The 18243-nt window shown below is 42.4% G+C and overlaps 1 protein-coding gene across 9 annotated transcripts in view; it reads left to right on the top strand.

Moving 5' to 3' along the window:
- The window catches only part of ctnnd2b (catenin (cadherin-associated protein), delta 2b), a 173722-nt gene extending 158294 nt beyond the window's left edge, over positions 1-15428 (top strand). For 5 of the 9 annotated variants that reach the window (XM_076744168.1, XM_076744171.1, XM_076744167.1 and 2 more), the window contains 8 exons: positions 3272-3445; positions 4643-4793; positions 6847-7096; positions 7829-7922; positions 8097-8223; positions 11124-11252; positions 11765-11841; positions 13490-15428. In XM_076744168.1, coding sequence (XP_076600283.1) covers positions 3272-3445; positions 4643-4793; positions 6847-7096; positions 7829-7922; positions 8097-8223; positions 11124-11252; positions 11765-11841; positions 13490-13753 — 1266 coding nt within the window. In that variant the 3' untranslated portion in view covers positions 13754-15428. The remainder of the gene's footprint in view (positions 1-3271; positions 3446-4642; positions 4794-6846; positions 7097-7828; positions 7923-8096; positions 8224-11123; positions 11253-11764; positions 11842-13489) is intronic. The other 4 variants (XM_076744176.1, XM_076744175.1, XM_076744172.1 and 1 more) reach the window with 1 other exon arrangement.
- Positions 15429-18243: the final 2815 nt, after the last annotated feature.

Here is an 18243-nt window from a genome sequence, read left to right as displayed (position 1 = left end):
CGGCGACTTCGTGTGCATGTTTGTGAACACTGCTTTATCAAAGGAGACATCAACAAGCAGGAGCGTGGCAGCTGGAAGCAGAGGTGGCAGATGGACATTATCTGTGGAACATGATAAACTGTTGCTCGTGTATGTCGTTAGTTTAGTGGTCGCCAGTTAAGTGGGTGATGTTTGATTGTTTTTCTTTGCATCAGTTATTCTGTTGGCTACATTAATGTGGGAAGATGTTACTGCCTCTTAACATGACGGGAGCAATTTCATTAAGGGGATGCTTTGACTTATCTGACAGTCTCTCCATACTCCTCTTTCTCTATCTTTTTTACTTTCCCTCTTATTTTACTATGAAGTATCTTAAAACTCTGCATTTACACACTGAGTACATCGTGCATGGACATTGTTTGTTTAATTCTGTGACTTTAATGGTTGGTTCTCTCGGTCAGATATCCACATCAGAATGACTGAAATTAAACAATATGGCATAATAACTGTAGTAGAGGTAGAAGGTTGTCACCTTGAGCCTTTATTATAGAACATCCAATGCGTATTTTCTAAGACTGCCACACTATCCCCACCATTATATGTTTTCATTTACATCATTTTGTTATCCGTTTTGTGTCAGAGCAGGTGTCACTGTTGTTTTGCTTCCAAACGGAGGATTCGGCATCTCATTTTGTAAAGCAGCTCTCTGCTGTTTCTGGTTCAGGAACATTTGCTCAGTTCATCCCCGGTTCACGCTATCTGTAGTCTCAAATGAATATGTATGAATGCACTGCAGCTTTCTTTGATATTCATGATGTTTGAACCAGAGTTGTTTTCCATGTCAACGACTGGCGTTCACCTAGCACCTGGATTATTTAGGGTCACGTCCACGAAATAAGACACATGTATCGAGGAGGGCTCGATGATGTGATACAAACGTGTCTTCTTAAGTTAATGCTTTTTGTTGTTTTGTGCAATATCATCAACAGATGCTACAAGGTTTTCACACAACAGGATCAGAAGATTATGGCTGTACCTACAGATTAAGCCGTCTTTGACTTTCTGTACGCAGACTACCTCTGCTCAGAATCCGAAATACCAAGCCGATTTAGTCTTTCTCTGGATTTCCAGGCTCTGTCCATCTGTTGCCAACAGGCAGAGTTTCATCCTCCTTTTAGTTAAAAAATTAGTGTTCTTGTAGTTGTAGAATTGGCAGAAACCAAATGGCTGCCTTGGAGTAGGCTCTAACCTCTTGTCATGCTAAAAAGCAATCAGCATCACATTCTGGTTGAGTGGAAGACATCTTTTACAACTTCTGGTGAAGCTGTGGGGATTGAAAACCCAACACTTCCGGTGGATCAGAGCGGGTGAATTGCTCATTAGCCCTGCATGCTTTTTTCCCCTTTCATTTCCAGAAAAGACAGAGAAAGGAGATTTTAAAAAATGGTAGTGATGAGCCAGGCCTTTGACTTCCATTTGTCAAGCGAACCCTCCACGAACTTTTTGCATACCCAAGCAGAACCAGGCAGATGAGGGATCTTAAAACTAACTCTGGGATCAGATTGTAAAGGGACAAATCATAACCTCTCCAAAATGATAATACGTAACCCCCCCGCCTCCCCTCTATCTGTCTGTCTCCACTTCAGTGCAGCTGTAGGTGATTACCATGAAGTAGCGACTGGGGAGCTTGTTGAAGAGGGCAAATCTCTATCAACTGTGGGGTAATTAGAGGAGAGAATGAGGAGAGGAGAGGAGGAAAGGATACGTCAGTGGAGAGGAAATATAAAGAGAGAGCAAGTGAAGCTGTGGCAAAGGGTGGAGGCTAGAAAACACAAAAGATGAGAGAGGAAAGAGGGAAATAGGAAGAACCGGAATGATGAGGTCAAAGACAAACGGAGAAGCAAAGGTGGAGGACAAGAGACAGTGTGTTGGTGACATTACAGAACCGTAACAGATGTCATGTGACATTACATCATTGCAGATGGAAGCAGGAAGCATACGGGACATCCCATTTTTATCAATGTATACAGAAAACCTATAAATCAGAATCAGATAAAGAATAAGCTTTACAGCCCTAGTGTGTTGTAGCTCTGATTATCCCTAAACACAGTGCACAGAGCAGAAGGAAGACATGTAGACGTACAGCTAAACAAAGACAGCAGTCCCTGACAGAGAAATGCATTACATAACATACACATATACCTATTATGTACAGAAAAATTGCACTTTTGTACAAATAGCCTAGTGATAGTTCACTAACCCCAGTCCCATCCCTCCTTCGTCACTGTTGTCATCCTGTCAAGCCTTTCATTCTCACACATGCAGTCTATAATGATAACAGTGGGAGATTTACCACTCACAATTCTGAAACAGTAGGTCGTTGATTTCAGGCAGTGGTAGACAAAAGCAGGCTTCATATTTTTAACCAGTGTCCAGAATTTCTTCCACCTGAAATGTGTCGCTAGCAGATCTTAACAGTCAGAGCTAGGTAGCCGGTTAAGCCAGCGTCACCTCCTTGTTAACCTCATTTGTTAACAGCTGCTGAGAGTCAATCGAGGACTATTTCATCTACCTCCAGGTTGGTCCCACCTACATTAGTTAACCCTTTACTGGTTGTATTTGAAACCTTTTTCTCGAGAATTGCTCATTGTTATTGGATGAAAAAAATAATATATACCTCCCGCCATTATTCAGCTAGTCCACAACTTTTTGGAAATAGTTGATGACTACTAAATTGCAGCAATTGCAAATGCCCTACTTGGCACCAGTGATCTTCTGTCATATTTGCATTTAAATCTGCAGTGCTCTCTGTATTTCCAAAAATAAGGGGGATACATTTAACAACAAGTCTAATATCCAGTCCGAGGGACCAACTAATGATTACCTTTCAGTGCAAATTAATTTTTTTCTTAATGCATCTACTTGTCAACACATTAGTCAAACGTCAGCACCACTTATGTGTGTCAATTATATTGCGGTGTCACTGACAAATCTCCTGTATTCATGAGCCAATGCTTTCATACTTATTGATTCATAGTATGTGTGTGTATTTTTCAAAATGCATCATCAATGCGGGAGGAAATGTCAGATTTCAATTACAGAGGAGATAGAAGAAGAGAATGCACAAATAGATGAATGCCACCTTATTTATACACTGTTTATGAATAGTAAATCCCTCCCCCTCCTTTCCCTGTTTTTGCCTGAGGGGACCACGCTGGCACCCTACCACAACCTCACCTCACACTGAATTCAAAATGCTTTTCTATTCTGAATTACGTCTCATCCTCCACAGTGGGATGGCGTCGGCCCATTTCCAGACTTGGCGGAGCCCCCGAAAGGCATCCAGATGTTATGGCACCCCACCATCGTCAAGCCCTACCTCACACTGCTGTCTGAGTGCTCCAACCCAGACACCCTGGAGGGAGCAGCTGGGGCTCTGCAGAACCTAGCTGCTGGCAGCTGGAAGGTAAGAACTGAAAGTGCTGTGCCTATGCCTGTGATACTAAAGGGCATCTGCACAAGTGTATTGAAATTCCAGTGGGTGCCACAAAGTGTTCTGAAAGTGAGAAATCTCAGCACACAGCAAAATAACAACCCGAAATGCCCCCTGTGTTCTGGTTGTTTTGTGCTGTGGGATAGCAAACCTTACTGACTGGCCCTTTAAAATTCCCTCATGCATCAGTGTAACATTTGGAACGCATCTCTTTGAATTAAACACTTTTATGTAATGGCATCGAAAAGATAAAGTGAGAATACACACAATAATAATAAGTCTTATTTTTATCATTATGTTTCAGATAATGACGTAAAGTATGCAAGGAACCATTTTGATGACTGCTTCAGATTCGAAATGTTTGTCATTTTTGTCACTGAGCAAATACAAACAATAATCCTACAATGACTTAGATAGTGCAGCATCATTGATTTGACAGAAAGATATCACATTTACTCCATTGGCTGGGGACAGCCATGTGATGCGGCTGAAACCTCCGAAATGGCAGCTTCGTGGACCTTACATCGAGAATTTTTTGTTCCTGAGAAGTCAGGTCCACTCCTCTCTTATGACCAAATACTTGCAATTTGCAAGTATTTTTGCAAGTTGCAAAGCTAATGACATTCCAATAATGACATCCCCATAAGCCTCAGCTAAGATTTTGCTTAGTTCTTAATTAGCAAACTTTAGCATGCCAGCACGCTAAACCAATGATAACTGGCATGGTAAACATTATACCTGCTTACCATCACATTAGCGTTATCATTGTGAGCATGTTTGCATGTCGACTTCAGCATTATCTCAAAGCACTGCTGTGCCTAACACAGCCATACAGAGCTGCTAAGCACGGCTGTAGACTCTTTGGTCCTGTTTGAAAATCTTTCCTCACATGTTTCAAAGTGCACTGGTTGTCAGTTGTGATAATGAATCATGTCATGAACATTTCCAGTATTGCAAAAAAGGTGCTGTGATGTTCTAAAGGAAAAGAATAAGACCTCTACTAAGAATAACCTTGCTACCTCTGACAAGAAATAGCCTGTACTGGATATCAGTAAAGAAGGAGTTAGTCATAATATGGTACATCAGTTAAAAGGATCAAACAGAATACATCAGCAATAAGGCAATGGAATAAAAAAAACAAAGCTCTGATGCTCTCGCTGTCCCGCCCAGTGGTCGGTGTATATTCGGGCTGCGGTGCGCAAGGAAAAGGGCCTCCCAATCCTGGTGGAGTTGCTGAGGATAGACAATGACCGGGTGGTTTGCGCCGTGGCCACTGCGCTCAGAAACATGGCTCTGGACATCAGGAACAAGGAGCTGATTGGTGAGTTGTTCATTCACAGCCGACACAGATAGACCCAAAAACACACATACAAAAATGTTGACGTGAAAATAGTCAAAAAGCCAACTTTCAAGAGTTTTATTTGTGTCATTTTCTTTCATACTAGAGGAGTGATGTGCTTCATGCTGCCTTAATTGAAGATAATGACACTGAAAACAAGAGCAGTTATACTGACCCACTTACAGAATTAGTCGCTTGCATTAATAATGAATGTGAGACTTGTTTAAGTAGAAATGTTTAGCAGTAATTACTTAAAAGGAGCTGTGAAGATGTCATTTGCGTTGGGGGTTATTGCTGTTGGGGATGGCTGACTGGCAGTGGGTTTGTAGATTTGTCAAATAGAAGAAGAGATAAACGTCTCTATAGTATTTGTCGGTGTACATTCCGAGTGTTTCCTCTTTAAGTAGATAGTAGTGTTGCTGTGACTGATCGTTTGTGCTTGATTTTCCTTTAGAGACCGAGCGATGTCTGTAATAAACTCTGCTTTTCTGCTGGTCTCCATAGCAACAACCTCATGCCTCCTTTCACTCACTCTGTCTGATGCTTGAGGCTCTGAGCTAAACTGTCTGTGTGCGTGTGTGTGTGTGTGCGTGTGCGTGTGTGCTATGTATGTAAACCATTCATGTGTACAATGTATGTAGGTTGTATTGTCAATCTTATATCCTGCAGCCACAGGGCATGCATGTTTTGATAGGACTCATTGTCCTGCACTCACTCGGGTTGTGTTAACATGATGACATTGTATTAGGCCCTATGTATACCTGACACTAACATGTGTGTTGGGTGATCCAATCACAGATGGACGGCACTCGGATCTCACATCCCTGCTCTATATGCAAACCTGTACATCATTTCCATCTGCAAAAGACCGAATGCATTGTTTTTAACTGGTGGCCCAGATGGAAATCAGATTTCATGTGTTCTCATCCACGACAATCCATTTTGCCTGTTGTGGCTGCTTCTTCTTGTTTCACACTTTAATATGAAACCATTGGCGCACAAATGAGTACGTGCTTCTGCTTATGCCAGGTGTAAACAGGGCTTAGAGACATGACATATTGTGTCCTTGCATCCTCCGAGCTTTCAGCAGGAGACATCAACACTGTCTGCACAGACACGTCCGCTGCGAGCCAACTGTTAGTTTATTGGCTGCAATGTTGCAAACTTGATTGAGAGCTTCATTTTCAGTCTGTGTTTGTAATAATAAGAATATTGCCAATATTGCAAGTATATGGCAGTAGTTAAGTTAAACTGTTTACATGGTTCAATCATGTTTGCTAACTTGCTGTAATGGGTTTATATGTGGGAATTACTTTTATCTGTAGAGAAATGTGTTTTTTATTGCTGCAAAAGGAAAATTCATCAAGAAAGTTCAACTGTGTAAGTTTGTATAAAGGTTAAAGACAGATTTATGTCTGTATGGTACAGCTTGTGTGTTTGGTTTTATTGTTATATTTAGTATTAGTATGTTCATATGCATAAATGAAATGAATCTGGGCTGTATGTGCTTTATCCACCGGGAGGATTTTTACAGCAGGAAAACACTTTGGGTGGATGTGAACTGTCAGTGAGTCATGGCGTGCCCCCACCACCCAAGGGTGATGACCCAATCAGATGAGGGGCAGAGGGCAGAGTGGACAAGATTGCCTGACAGTAGGATTGGGGTGTCATGGGAAATGTAGTCAGCCAGTGTTAGATTACATGGTCAAGTCAGCGTCATTGTCTGACAGCCACCAGCCAGGCTCTGTTTTCTTAGTCGTAGCTGAGAGTTTTAGCTTTCATATGTTTTGACGGTAAAAAAAGGACGGGCCACAGTCGACTTAGGGACTGTACAAAATATGATTAGGGGGTGAGGGGTCAGCAAAGAGGAAGGGTTGAATTAAAAGTCTAGCCAATAACACAACACATACAGTACTGATCAAAGCATTACAAAAACTGTCTATGTTTTGTTTCTGTTTCCTCCTTTCTACCGTCAATCTCCATTATTCCACCCCACTCCCACCCCCCCTGTTACTCTCATCCACCGTACCCATAGGTAAATACGCCATGAGGGACCTGGTGCACCGCTTGCCTGGAGGCAGCAATAACAACAACAGCACTAGCGGGGGAGGAGGAGGCGGCAACGCCAGCAGTCTGGTGGGGAAGACCATGTCGGACGACACCATCACAGCTATCTGCTGTGCACTGCATGAGGTCATCACCAAGAACATGGAGAACACCAAGGCCCTGAGGGACGCCGGCGGCATCGAGAAGCTCATCGGCATCGCCCGCAGCAAAGGAGACAAGTAAGCCGAATGAGAAGATGTTGTCAGGTGGGAGAGGGTGGAAAGAAAGATGTACAGAAGGATGAGAGGATGAGATTGTGGGTAGAAGTACCATCATGAGGCAGTATTCTTAGCAAGTAATAAGTATTAGTGAATAATCACATGCTAAAGTTAATTTCTGTTATTATTCCAAGCATAAATGATTAGAATCTGTTTTCACACATACTGAAAGCATGACTCCACAGATTTGGACAAACACATCACTTCTTTTAAAAATTGATGGTTCTTCAATGCATATTTTGAAGTTCCTTGCTTTGCATCACTGCAAGGTCGGGATAGGCAATTCCAGAACCCAAACCAATAACATTTACCCAAATGACTTGAAGAAATAAAGTTAATTTCCTGGACACTGATAAGGCCATATGGGCCAATTACACCCACAGCCATTAGTCAGCTGCATCAGACCCTGGAGGATCAAAATGAAATACGGGCCAATCAATCAATCAACCAAGCAATTAGATAATTTGGTAATATAAGTGTCATATTTGAGGGATAAATAAGCGTTTTCATTCTGCATCTATGGTCATTTCTCCTCGGGAGGCTGTGGTGAGATGATGCTTCCCATGCTGGTGTAATGTCTCTGCTTTCTGTCTGTTTCTTCATTATTCTGCACTGTGATGTTTTCTAACTCCCAATAGCACAAAACAAAGAACAGTCAAGCTTTATACTGTATGTGTTTTTTCCTCTCTGCTGAATTCCCAGACATAGTCCTAAAGTGGTGAAGGCAGCATCCCAAGTCCTGAACAGCATGTGGCAATACAGAGACCTCCGCAGCCTCTACAAAAAGGTAAAGTGTGCATGGCTGAACGTGCTCTGGCTGTGTTAACACTGGAAATGTCAGTCATGCTGGTGTTTCTGTAAATATCACTGACAGACTGGAAACTGAGTAATAATGATATCATTGTTATTCGTGGAGACTGTTCTGACACGGTCTTCTCCTCTCTCTTTTCATCTTCTTCAGGATGGCTATTCCCAGTACCATTTTGTCGGCTCTTCCTCCACGATAGAGAGAGACAGACAGCGACCTTATTCTTCCTCTCGTACTCCGTCCATCTCTCCCGTACGAACCTCTCCCAACAATCGATCAGGTGAGTCTACACCCCCCCCCCCCCCCCCCCCCCCCCCACACACACACACACACTCTCCTGTCTTCCCTTTTGTCCTCCATCACTCTCTCTGTCAGTACAGCACGGTCAAACAAACACCACTCCAATACAGCAGTCCAGTACAGTACAGTCTGCTTTAACCTTCACACTATGACAGCTAACTTATTCTGCTGCACCACCTTTTCCTCCCTTGCATTGTCGAAATAAAGGTATGACTACTATGGGCTTTCCAGGGATTTAGTTCTTCTGGTTTCTTTAACAAATCTATGCCAAAAAAATGGAATCAATGTTTCCCCCTGAGCTTAATTTTCGGCTGGATCCTCTGAAACTCACTCTGGGAGTAAAGCGATGTCCAGTTAATTCAGAGATAGCAATGATAAGAGACTAATTCTTAAACATCTCCATGAACACATGCATGTGTATGATGTGATCAGAATGTTAGCTAGCTAGTTAAAAAGATGAATAAAACCCCTTTCCACACGGACTGTGCAACATTGCTGGTGTCACGGTGTCAAATCATGGCTTCTCATCATTCAGACAATTTCTTATTCAGAAATTACAGGCCTGTAGGTGAAGAGCCTCAGTGCTTCTGTGATATTTGAATTCCTGGTGTATGTCATGAGGCGGCGTCAGTGCCGGAGAACAGCAGTGAGTTAAAAGTGATGAAGGAGGCAGAATACTTTTACGTTCTCTCACAGGCTGCATCTGTGATGGATTCTAACGCTCGCTTTAAACAATAAGCTTGCTCCCTCTTCTCCAATAATATGAGAGGAATCTCATCTTTGACTTTTTTTTCTATGTGGAGAAAAAATGATAATGAAGCAATACGTTTTGTTCTTAATGAGGAGAACATGATGTGCATTTAACTTCCCTCTGTGCATGTTTTATTTCATGCCGCTGGAAGGTCCAATCCAGACTTGTGCTGTGTTGGAAGTATGACAGAAATGTTAACCATTACCAGGTGTCAGCCAATACCAGATGTACCGAGTGACTGCTCAGCAGAGGGCCAGTAATTTCTATCATGTTAACAATCCATCAAAGAAATGTTCTATGTCTAGATAGCAGGGAGGGGGATATATGTATTTATTATTTGTCTTGCATACACAAGGCAGTGAGTCAAACCCCTATTATTACTTTTTCATTTGAAATGGCAAAAGCAATCCACAAGAAAGGCACAATTAGTGGATTGGTATTGCCCTCACGTCCACTATGGCCACATCCTTTACTGACTGCCGGCGGAAAGACACTTTCAAATGAACAATGGCAGCTCCAAAATATCACTCAATTGAGATTGTTAAGAATGGAGAATTTTTACCATTGCATAAGAATCTTCTTGATTGAAAAAAACAAAAAAAATATGAAAAATTCAATTGAAAGAAAGCACATAAGACTGTCATCGTGACTCTGGTGCTCATTCAGACATGAGACAGACATGTATAACTGTCATGGCATTAGGTAACATGGTGCATGTCTGATTTATTACCAGACAAGCTGCATTGTCTCCATCATATTTCATGACATTGACTTTTAAAAGGCCTACACTGGGAATTGTATTATTCTATATCTATCAGCCAAGCCATGTTTTAAACCAATTTGAAATTACCCATTTGAACGGGTTTCATGGTACCACTGATATTTTCAACATTCTGGATATTATGGGGCTGTCAAAGGCCAGTGGCAAAATGATAAACACTTTAGTTTGGAAGCTAATTTCACATTTTTATTTTGTTTCTCATTTTAAAATTGTCAAGCAGATGGACCATCATCATTTGTTTTCATTTCACATCTGTGGAAAATTTTCACACCCGGAATAAAGCGTTTCATTGCGTCTATAAAGCCTCAGGCATAAGTACTGTACCTTCCTACAGCAGTTGTTTACCACAGCGGCAGGCAGAGAATAATTGCTAGAGTAGGTGCCGATATTACAATGGAGTGGTGATATTAGCGGAGGATTAATGAGAGTACGGATCAGTGCTAGCTGTGTTATAACATACAGGAGAGACAGATGCAGCCTCACAAGCAGGCTGACGGGCTGCATCTTAGCCAGCAGCTTCTTTGTCAAAGGCTGCTGACAATGATTTGAATATTAGAGGAAACACTATTCAGCCATATGGCACTGAATCAATAGCCAGGTTTCCTCCAACATGGCTAACTAGATCTAACTCATTATCTCTGCCACTGATCCCACCACCCTCCTCAGAGTCCAGCATTTATTATTTTCTCCCAACTGTGGGTGTGCATATTTCCTGTGATACTTTTTTTGATTTGGAGCTGTTTGGAACGAGCGAATCGTTGGGTGAGTAATGCTAAGACAAAAAGAGATTAATAGGCCAGTGGGTAGTGAAAATATGTACATGCAGTAAATGCAGGTGGGGAGAGCGGCTTGCAGCCAGACAGAGAGAAAGATAAGACAGAGGCAAGAGTAAAGCAGATACAGGGAGGAGGGATGACTCAGTGTTTACCTCTTTGAAATTACACCCCGGTCAAAAAGCTAGATTTGTTAAGAATGTCACAATATCCACAGTCACAATACAAACAGCAGCTGGTGCCCCCGTTTTTCATTCATTCCAGGGTGATGCTCAGAGGAAATGCACACAGTGAAGCCTCAGTGTTGTGCCTTTGTTGAGATCCAGGCAGGCAAATACAAAATCTCACACACCCAGAAAAGTACAATCTTCAAATCACTCTGGTCTGTCTTCTATGAAAGGACTCCAGTGTAGCCTCAATGCTTCTCTTTCCTGTTGTACTGTCCTCCTTCCAAATCCAGAAGTGTACTGATAATGTGTTGATGATGGATTGAGGGTCACACATATTCCCATTACTAAATATTGTGTGTGTGTGTGTGTGTGTGTGTGTGTGTGTGTGTGTGTGTGTGTGTGTAGCGAGCGCCCCTGCTTCCCCCAGGGAGATGATGGCATTGAAGGAGAGGAAGGCAGACTACGAGTCAACTGGCAATGCCAGTTACCATGGCAACAAGGGCGAACACACATCCCGGAAAGACGCCATGGCGGGTAGGAAGTCCATCCTGCATGTCTGACACAAAGATGAGTGTGCAGAGAGTTTGATGAGAAAATTGATGCCACTGATCTGTTCAGTGAACATGAAGCCAGAGCGAGGGGACGGTTAGCTTAGCTTAGCACAAAGACTGGAAACGCTGGCAAACAGCTAGTCTGGCTCTGTCCAAAGGTAATGTGTACAGACATGAGAGTGATATCAATCGTCTCATCTCACCATCTGCAAGAAAGCAAATGGCAAATTTGTTTGGTTGTTTTTGTTTCCTCGTGTTCTTCAGCGAGTGTTTCGTTATGTTAATGTTTGCAGATATTTTTGCACACTGTCAGAGCTCCAAGCTCTCCTACATCACCGTCGTTCACTGTCGTTTTAATCCTTTCCTTCCTGATCAATTATTTGTCACATCCGCCTGATAACACCGACAGCCTGCTCACACTCCTCTGCCTGTACAGTAATGTCTTAATAAATGGTTCAGAGCATCTGAAGTCCTCATCCCTTTCTGTCTCTGCAGGTCAAATCTCTGGTGGGTCTTCCACGCTACTCAGAGGAGCATATGTGTCGCCTACTGATGACCTGAAGTATAATCAGGTATGACAAGTCACCTTTCAGTGTTCAAAATGTTCATAAATACATTGCATGTGCATACTGTACTGTGACCGCTGTTGTATCCCTACAAATGGGATGGCAAAGCACTTAATCGAGACAAGTACCAGAGCTTTGATCACAGTATTCACCTCCTTTATGTGATGAATTCCTGCTATGAGCTGCCGTTTAAGGAAGCTACTAGGAGCACTAGTCATGAAACAAGCAAAGGAGAGATGCTAACAGAGGGGTGGGGGATGAAAACACCAAAGCCAGATGTATTATTACATTTCAACTTCAAAATTTTGGGTGTCCCTGGTTCTGTAAGGGAAAAACATTTAAAGACCCACAACACTACATCTAATAGATGAGAGGAGCTTTCTTTCACTCTTTCGCTCTTTGCATTTCTCTCTCTTGACATCTGAGTGCTCAGTGCTGCATTGCAAGCTCCTCTCACCGCTTTATGACTCATATAGACTTAAAGAGAAGGAACTGCTCTATAGTAACCCTATAAATAGTTCTAGGTGGACATAAAATATCGCAGCAAAACCAGTCCCTTTATTGTATGGGAATTTAATAGTGACACCAAGGAGGATAAAAATACTATGAAGTCCAAATAGGTCACAATAAACTTAAAACTGTATAGTCCCTTTATGCTTTATAGGAATACTGTAATGAATTGCTCTAGGGCTCTGCCATTTGGTTCTGCATTGTTGCCAATAAAACCCTTTCATATCACCCACCCAGCCTTTGGCAGCGATACCCCAGACTGGTTCCATCTCACAGTCTCACAGCAATGTACAACACTGGGCACCATGAATACTATCCATACCAGTTTGCTAGCTACATAAATGAACTGGGCAGCCAGCCACCAAAACTTACTACACTAAAACCAGTTTCAGTTCAGTTCAGTGGAGTCATGTACATACAGTATGTCTCACTGATGTCCTGTGTGAGAGGACACACCTGTATGGGTTCTTCATTTTGTATGCCAGTCTTACAGTAACTCCCACATTATTCATTATTCAGGTGGTGTTCAGCTCCACCCTCCCACTTCCACTCACATCTGTGAGAAGACAACCAGAACAGTGTAAAAGTTATTCTGAAATGGTTTTCAGTGTAGAGTGTGTTGCTGGTTTAAAGTGAATGGACAGATATTCAAAACTATGCTGCCTCTTAATGCTCATAGACACACACACACACACACACACACACACACACACACACACATTATTTCTCAGCCTTTTTGTTAAACGTCAGGTTTGAATCTGGATTTGCTTCTTGTTAAAGTGTAATTTATGAAGAAATTTCTGTATTTTCCCTGATGGTAACAGTTGTGTGAGGAAAATATGGAAATGTGAGGAGTCACATTCAAATTGATATCTTAAAGGGCAGTTTTAATGTTTTTGAACACAGTGCATTATTTCTAAGTGCTCAAATTGTCTGAAAGCTATCAGTACTTTGTGGCAAAGTGCTTTCTGACCCATAGCTCCATGCAAATCCGTGACTGCGTGTCCCTGAATCTTTCAGGTATTTTAACTTTACTTTGTTTTTTGTTTTTTTTGCATGGTCAGTTTAGAGCACTTGTTGCTGTTTTGAACATATCCATCATAATCTTACTTTTGTCTCAGTGATCATTTTTGTTTTCTTACAGGTGTCTTCTCAGGGCCTGCCTTCAGAGCCCTACCCTCCTTTCCAAAACCCTCCCCCGCCCGACAGCGGCCCCTACGAGGACCAGGCCTTCTACGAGAACCAGGTTCATGCCGGAGGGCGCCCCCCGCAGGGTGACCTCAACATGCACTTGCAGGGCCTCAAGTCCACTGGCAACTATGTAGACTTCTACTCAGCCTCACGGCCCTACAGCGAGCTCAACTATGAGACCAGCCACTATCCAGCCTCACCAGACTCCTGGGTCTAAGGGGAGACGAGGGTGGAGGATTTGCAGGAGGAGGAGGAGGAGAGGTTGGATGATGGGAAACAGGATGGTGAAGGGGGTAGTTTAAAGAGTGGAGGAGAGAAGATGAAAGGACAGTTTCCCTCCCTCCCCGTCCTCCCCTGTAGTTCCTGAGTAGCATCATAGATAGCAGGACCACAGAGGGGGAGGATGGAGTGCAGGACAAGAGACAGGAGGAGAAATCCTAAGACATTACACTCCTTTCAGAGACACCAGAGGGAGGAGGGAGAGGGGACAAAGGAGGAACAGAAGCGAACGGAGGAGCGGCCATGCATGTGCATGCACACCACCAACACAACCGACAGACACATTTTCTTTCTGTGTTTAGTTTGTGATCAACTACTCCTAGAAGGTTCAGCAGACTGAAAGACCTCCTGCACCTGAAGGCCTCTGGATACAGAACGTAGGAGGGACGGATATGATGAAGGAACATGAAGGGAAAGATGTGGAGATGAAGAAGGACAGTGAAAGAGAAACGTGGAGCAGTGGACTGGGGGACGGAAGGTTTTGGATTGCAAATAGAATGTGTGAGAGATACCCAGGAGACCCCTGTAAATATGTGGTATAGCAACATGGCTTTTAGTAATGTGAAGCACAAGAAGCAGAGCTGTAGGACATGTAGGACATCTGTCACACGAACTTTTGTTTCTCTCTATGGCTTCAGCGTGATGTTTCCTCCTCTGGGCAAAGAACGCCTCTGGACTTTGTCATTTGTAACAGGTTCTTTTTTTTTTTTTCTTTTTCTTTTGTTGTGTTTCTACTTTTTTAATTCTGGATTCTGGTTGTATAGTATTTGATGTACACTGTACATTTACGGAGATGCATTGTGTACTGTACATTGCACTATTTTCTGTGTCATGTCAGGCCTTTCGCCATTGGGTCAACCTCACTTCCCCACTAACCACCCCACTCACCCCCAGTAAAAAAGACAAAACACACGCAAACACACACGGTATCTGCACTCAGACTTTCAAAGTTCATATCACAGCTCCAGAGGGACGTTAACGTGAAACACTGAGTATGAATTGGGTATTGAAGCACCAATTCTGGTAGGTCATGGTGCTCCTTTTACTGCCCTACAGATGACAGTTTTCACACAATAGCTGACAGTCCAGCTGCCAAAATAGCTAAAGAGAGGCTCAAACAATTGAGCGGCCTTTTCCATGACAAAACTCATTTTTATGAGGCTAGCTTTGCTTTTTTGGCGGCTATCTTTCCACACGAACACCTCCAAACCCCCCTTTTGTTCCCATGAGCCCCTCCTTTGAGTGAACTGCGCTCATTGTGTAAATAGTAACCGTGCCAAACAAGGGTTACTTCCCCTCAGCCGAAGAAGGCAGGGGGGAAAGTTCGGGGCGTGTTAAAGGGTCCAAGTTCAGCTGAAGCTCTCAGCCGGACATCCTTGTGGTTCTAACGATGCCAGTTTGTAAATGCTTTGGTTTTTCTAAACTGTGTTTTACTGGGATGAAAACTGTCTTACTGCACCGGGACTGGGGAGAAAAACAGAAAAAGAAAACTAAAAAACAAAAAAAAAAAAGAAAACCATGGAGGGACTGTGACCAGGCGGAGCATCGCTTCCTCCAAAGTTGTACAAATTTAGTTCATTTCTGTGTTGTAAAATAATCAATGTTTGAAGTACAAAAAAAAAAAAAAAAAACTTTTCTGAGAGATGGGTGGCAATTCTAACTTCATGGTAGACAAAACTGTTAATAGAGTACGGATATATATTATATAAATATAAATATATACTTTTTATGTGCAGATGTGGATGTCACTTATAGCAGCAACATTATGGAAAAAGACTTGTAAAAAAAAACAGCTACATGTAGGAATTTTGTTCACATTTTATTTTCTGGTCAACACACTAAATTGTCGACTTTGTGTAGTAATGTTGTTGCTATGTGGAGTAGAGTAGACCAGGGCCCAGGGATCCATGTTGTCACTAAAGCAGTCTGAAAAGGTGCTACATCCACAAGAAGTATTTCCAACATGTCTGTATTTTAACTGTGCCCAAAATGTTTGTTCCCCTTTGCATCGATAACAAACTATTGATGATCAGCTGTGCGTCCCAATCATATCACAGGTGACTGTTTCAAAGCGGGTAACAAAGAACAATCACCCGTGCATGAAACCCCCCAATTCTGATCAATCGGTCTCATGATGCTAATTAGCAAAAGATGCACCCATGATTGCATGAGTATTTGTTGTCAGTAAATCAGAAACTAAATGGTGATTTATTATTTGTTTCTATTTTCTAACGTGAGAAAGGCTAAATTGTAAAACGTGACGACAGACCCTGGTTCTCCCTACCCACTGCTGTTTAGAAGTCCTAGAGGTCATCTTCCGATGCTTGAGAAATTACTCATAATGCAACTGTCCCCACAAAAACACTGGATGAAAAACAGATGTACTGTATTTGTTAGTGAGCATCTGGAAACTGACAACGTTATGTATGTCCTTGTGATCCTTAGGCAGAAAAAACCTGACTATACGACCTGTATGGAGATAAAACGTCGGTAACCTTTTTGTTGCTAGACCAAACGTGTTTTAAAAAGAGAATTGTGAATCTTTCTATTGCCTCAAACAGATTGCAACTGCTCCAAAAAATATAAACGGACCATCGAAGAACCTCTGACTTCAGTAGTTGTTTGTTCTGTTGCCAAAAAAAAGTGTCTTTGGTATTTTTCATGGTTTGAAAGAGTATTTGCCAGGTTCTGTGTGTAAAAACTGCAGATTGTTACACTAGTCCTCATGCATCATAAGCTTTTCAGGTTGAATTCCTTCTTTCCATGCAGCCTTTGCTTTCCTCTCCTTCAGTACTTATATGCAAATCCTCTTTCAATGACTTGAAACTTGCTTGAGATGACTAATCCATCACAGTGAACATGGTCTTGCTTCAATTTTTCAGTCAGTCAGTTATTGTTGTGTGGTCTTGTAGCTCCAAAGAGGGACCATTTTTCAAAGCTCTCCTGGCTGGTGCGTTCAAGGACACTCCAGCAATTTGGCATCAGTTGCCAGAAAGCAGAAACACCATGGAAATACGTGAGGTGTATTAGTATTATTATTATTTGCATGAGAGCACTGATAGTGTGAGTACGGTAGGGCCTGTGTGGGTGTGTGTGCACGTGTGTGCGTCTATGTGTGCGTGTGTGTGTGTATGTGTATGGGGGCAGTTTGAAAGAGAACCAAATGGGCTTGAGACCAAGTAAGGAGTAAGACCAAAAAACAAAACAGTGCCTAATTAATATTCTACAGTTCTTTGGATTTTGAAAAGTTTGAAATGTGATAAAACAGGAAACAAAGTGAATTAACTGATAACATGATTACAACTCTGAGAAAAAAGAAAAAAAAAACATTTTACAAGTTAACCATGAATGTCTGATAACTTTTATACATTTGTGCATAAAAAATACAAGTCTAAAAGGACGATGATGGGTTGTTATGGCAGACACATTGTGAAAAATATGGATTACCTGCACTTATAAATGAAAGAATTGTGCATCCTGGTGGGCTGACAGATCAGTGACAGCAGAAAAGCCTGACCAGTGTGCTGCCAGAGCCGCACAGCTGGGCAGGACAGACAAAAAAAAGACAGACCAAAGACCAGGGCTGAGACAACTTGGAGTCAAAACACTCATGAGACCGAGATCAAGATAACACAAATGCTGTGAGACCGGGGTCATGTATTACAGCCCTGTCCTGTTTAAATTTCAGCTCTGTATAATCCACTAGGTCAGCACATTTCAGATACTCACGGGCCTGTGTATGTGTATGCCTTTGCACACCTGGGAGTGCATGTTTATCTTAACGCTACATGTGTCTATATTGACATCTAAAGGGTCATGAGTCCCCTCTAGTGGTCATTAGAGAAACTGCAGCACAGGTCAGGGTGGCGGCCATTTTAGTCTCTGCAGATAGATCACCACAGGCGCAGGCTTTATCTTTGAGAGCTTCGGGTTAGGTCACGTCTTTTCCCATTACACATGCACTGTTGGAGTGCAACGCAAAGCACAGACCTGGTGTCAGCCACAGCTCCGCAAATGAGACGGACGCTGATGTGCATCTTTATCCTTATCTCCGCCACACCAGAAATATTTTTTTGCAGGACCCCTGTAGTTCAAAACAACATGCTGCAGACTTAATAAATTCTCCCTCAAGCTGCCTTCCTTCTAGCATTCAGTGTTTCTCTGCTGCTGAAGAAATGAAGCAAAAGATACTTGTGATCAGCCAAAGTTCTGCGGTATAATTATTCGTGAGTCCATTCAAATATTTTACAGTATTTTTGAGCTTACATTTCTGTCAGCAACAACCAAAGTTCAGATCACACAGGAAACGCCTGTAGTGATGCAGCATTGGAAGGTTTCACGGTGAGTGTACGGGGGAGTCAAAACTCCCCCCAGAATTTCACTGATTCTTTGTCAGTTCTTGATGAATGCACACACAGACACTTCAGC

The sequence above is a fragment of the Chaetodon auriga genome, chromosome 12, assembly GCF_051107435.1.
Source record: "Chaetodon auriga isolate fChaAug3 chromosome 12, fChaAug3.hap1, whole genome shotgun sequence".
Lineage (NCBI taxonomy): Eukaryota > Metazoa > Chordata > Actinopteri > Chaetodontiformes > Chaetodontidae > Chaetodon > Chaetodon auriga.
Note: the sequence above shows the minus strand (reverse complement) of the source record. Positions and strands in the feature narration are given on the sequence as shown.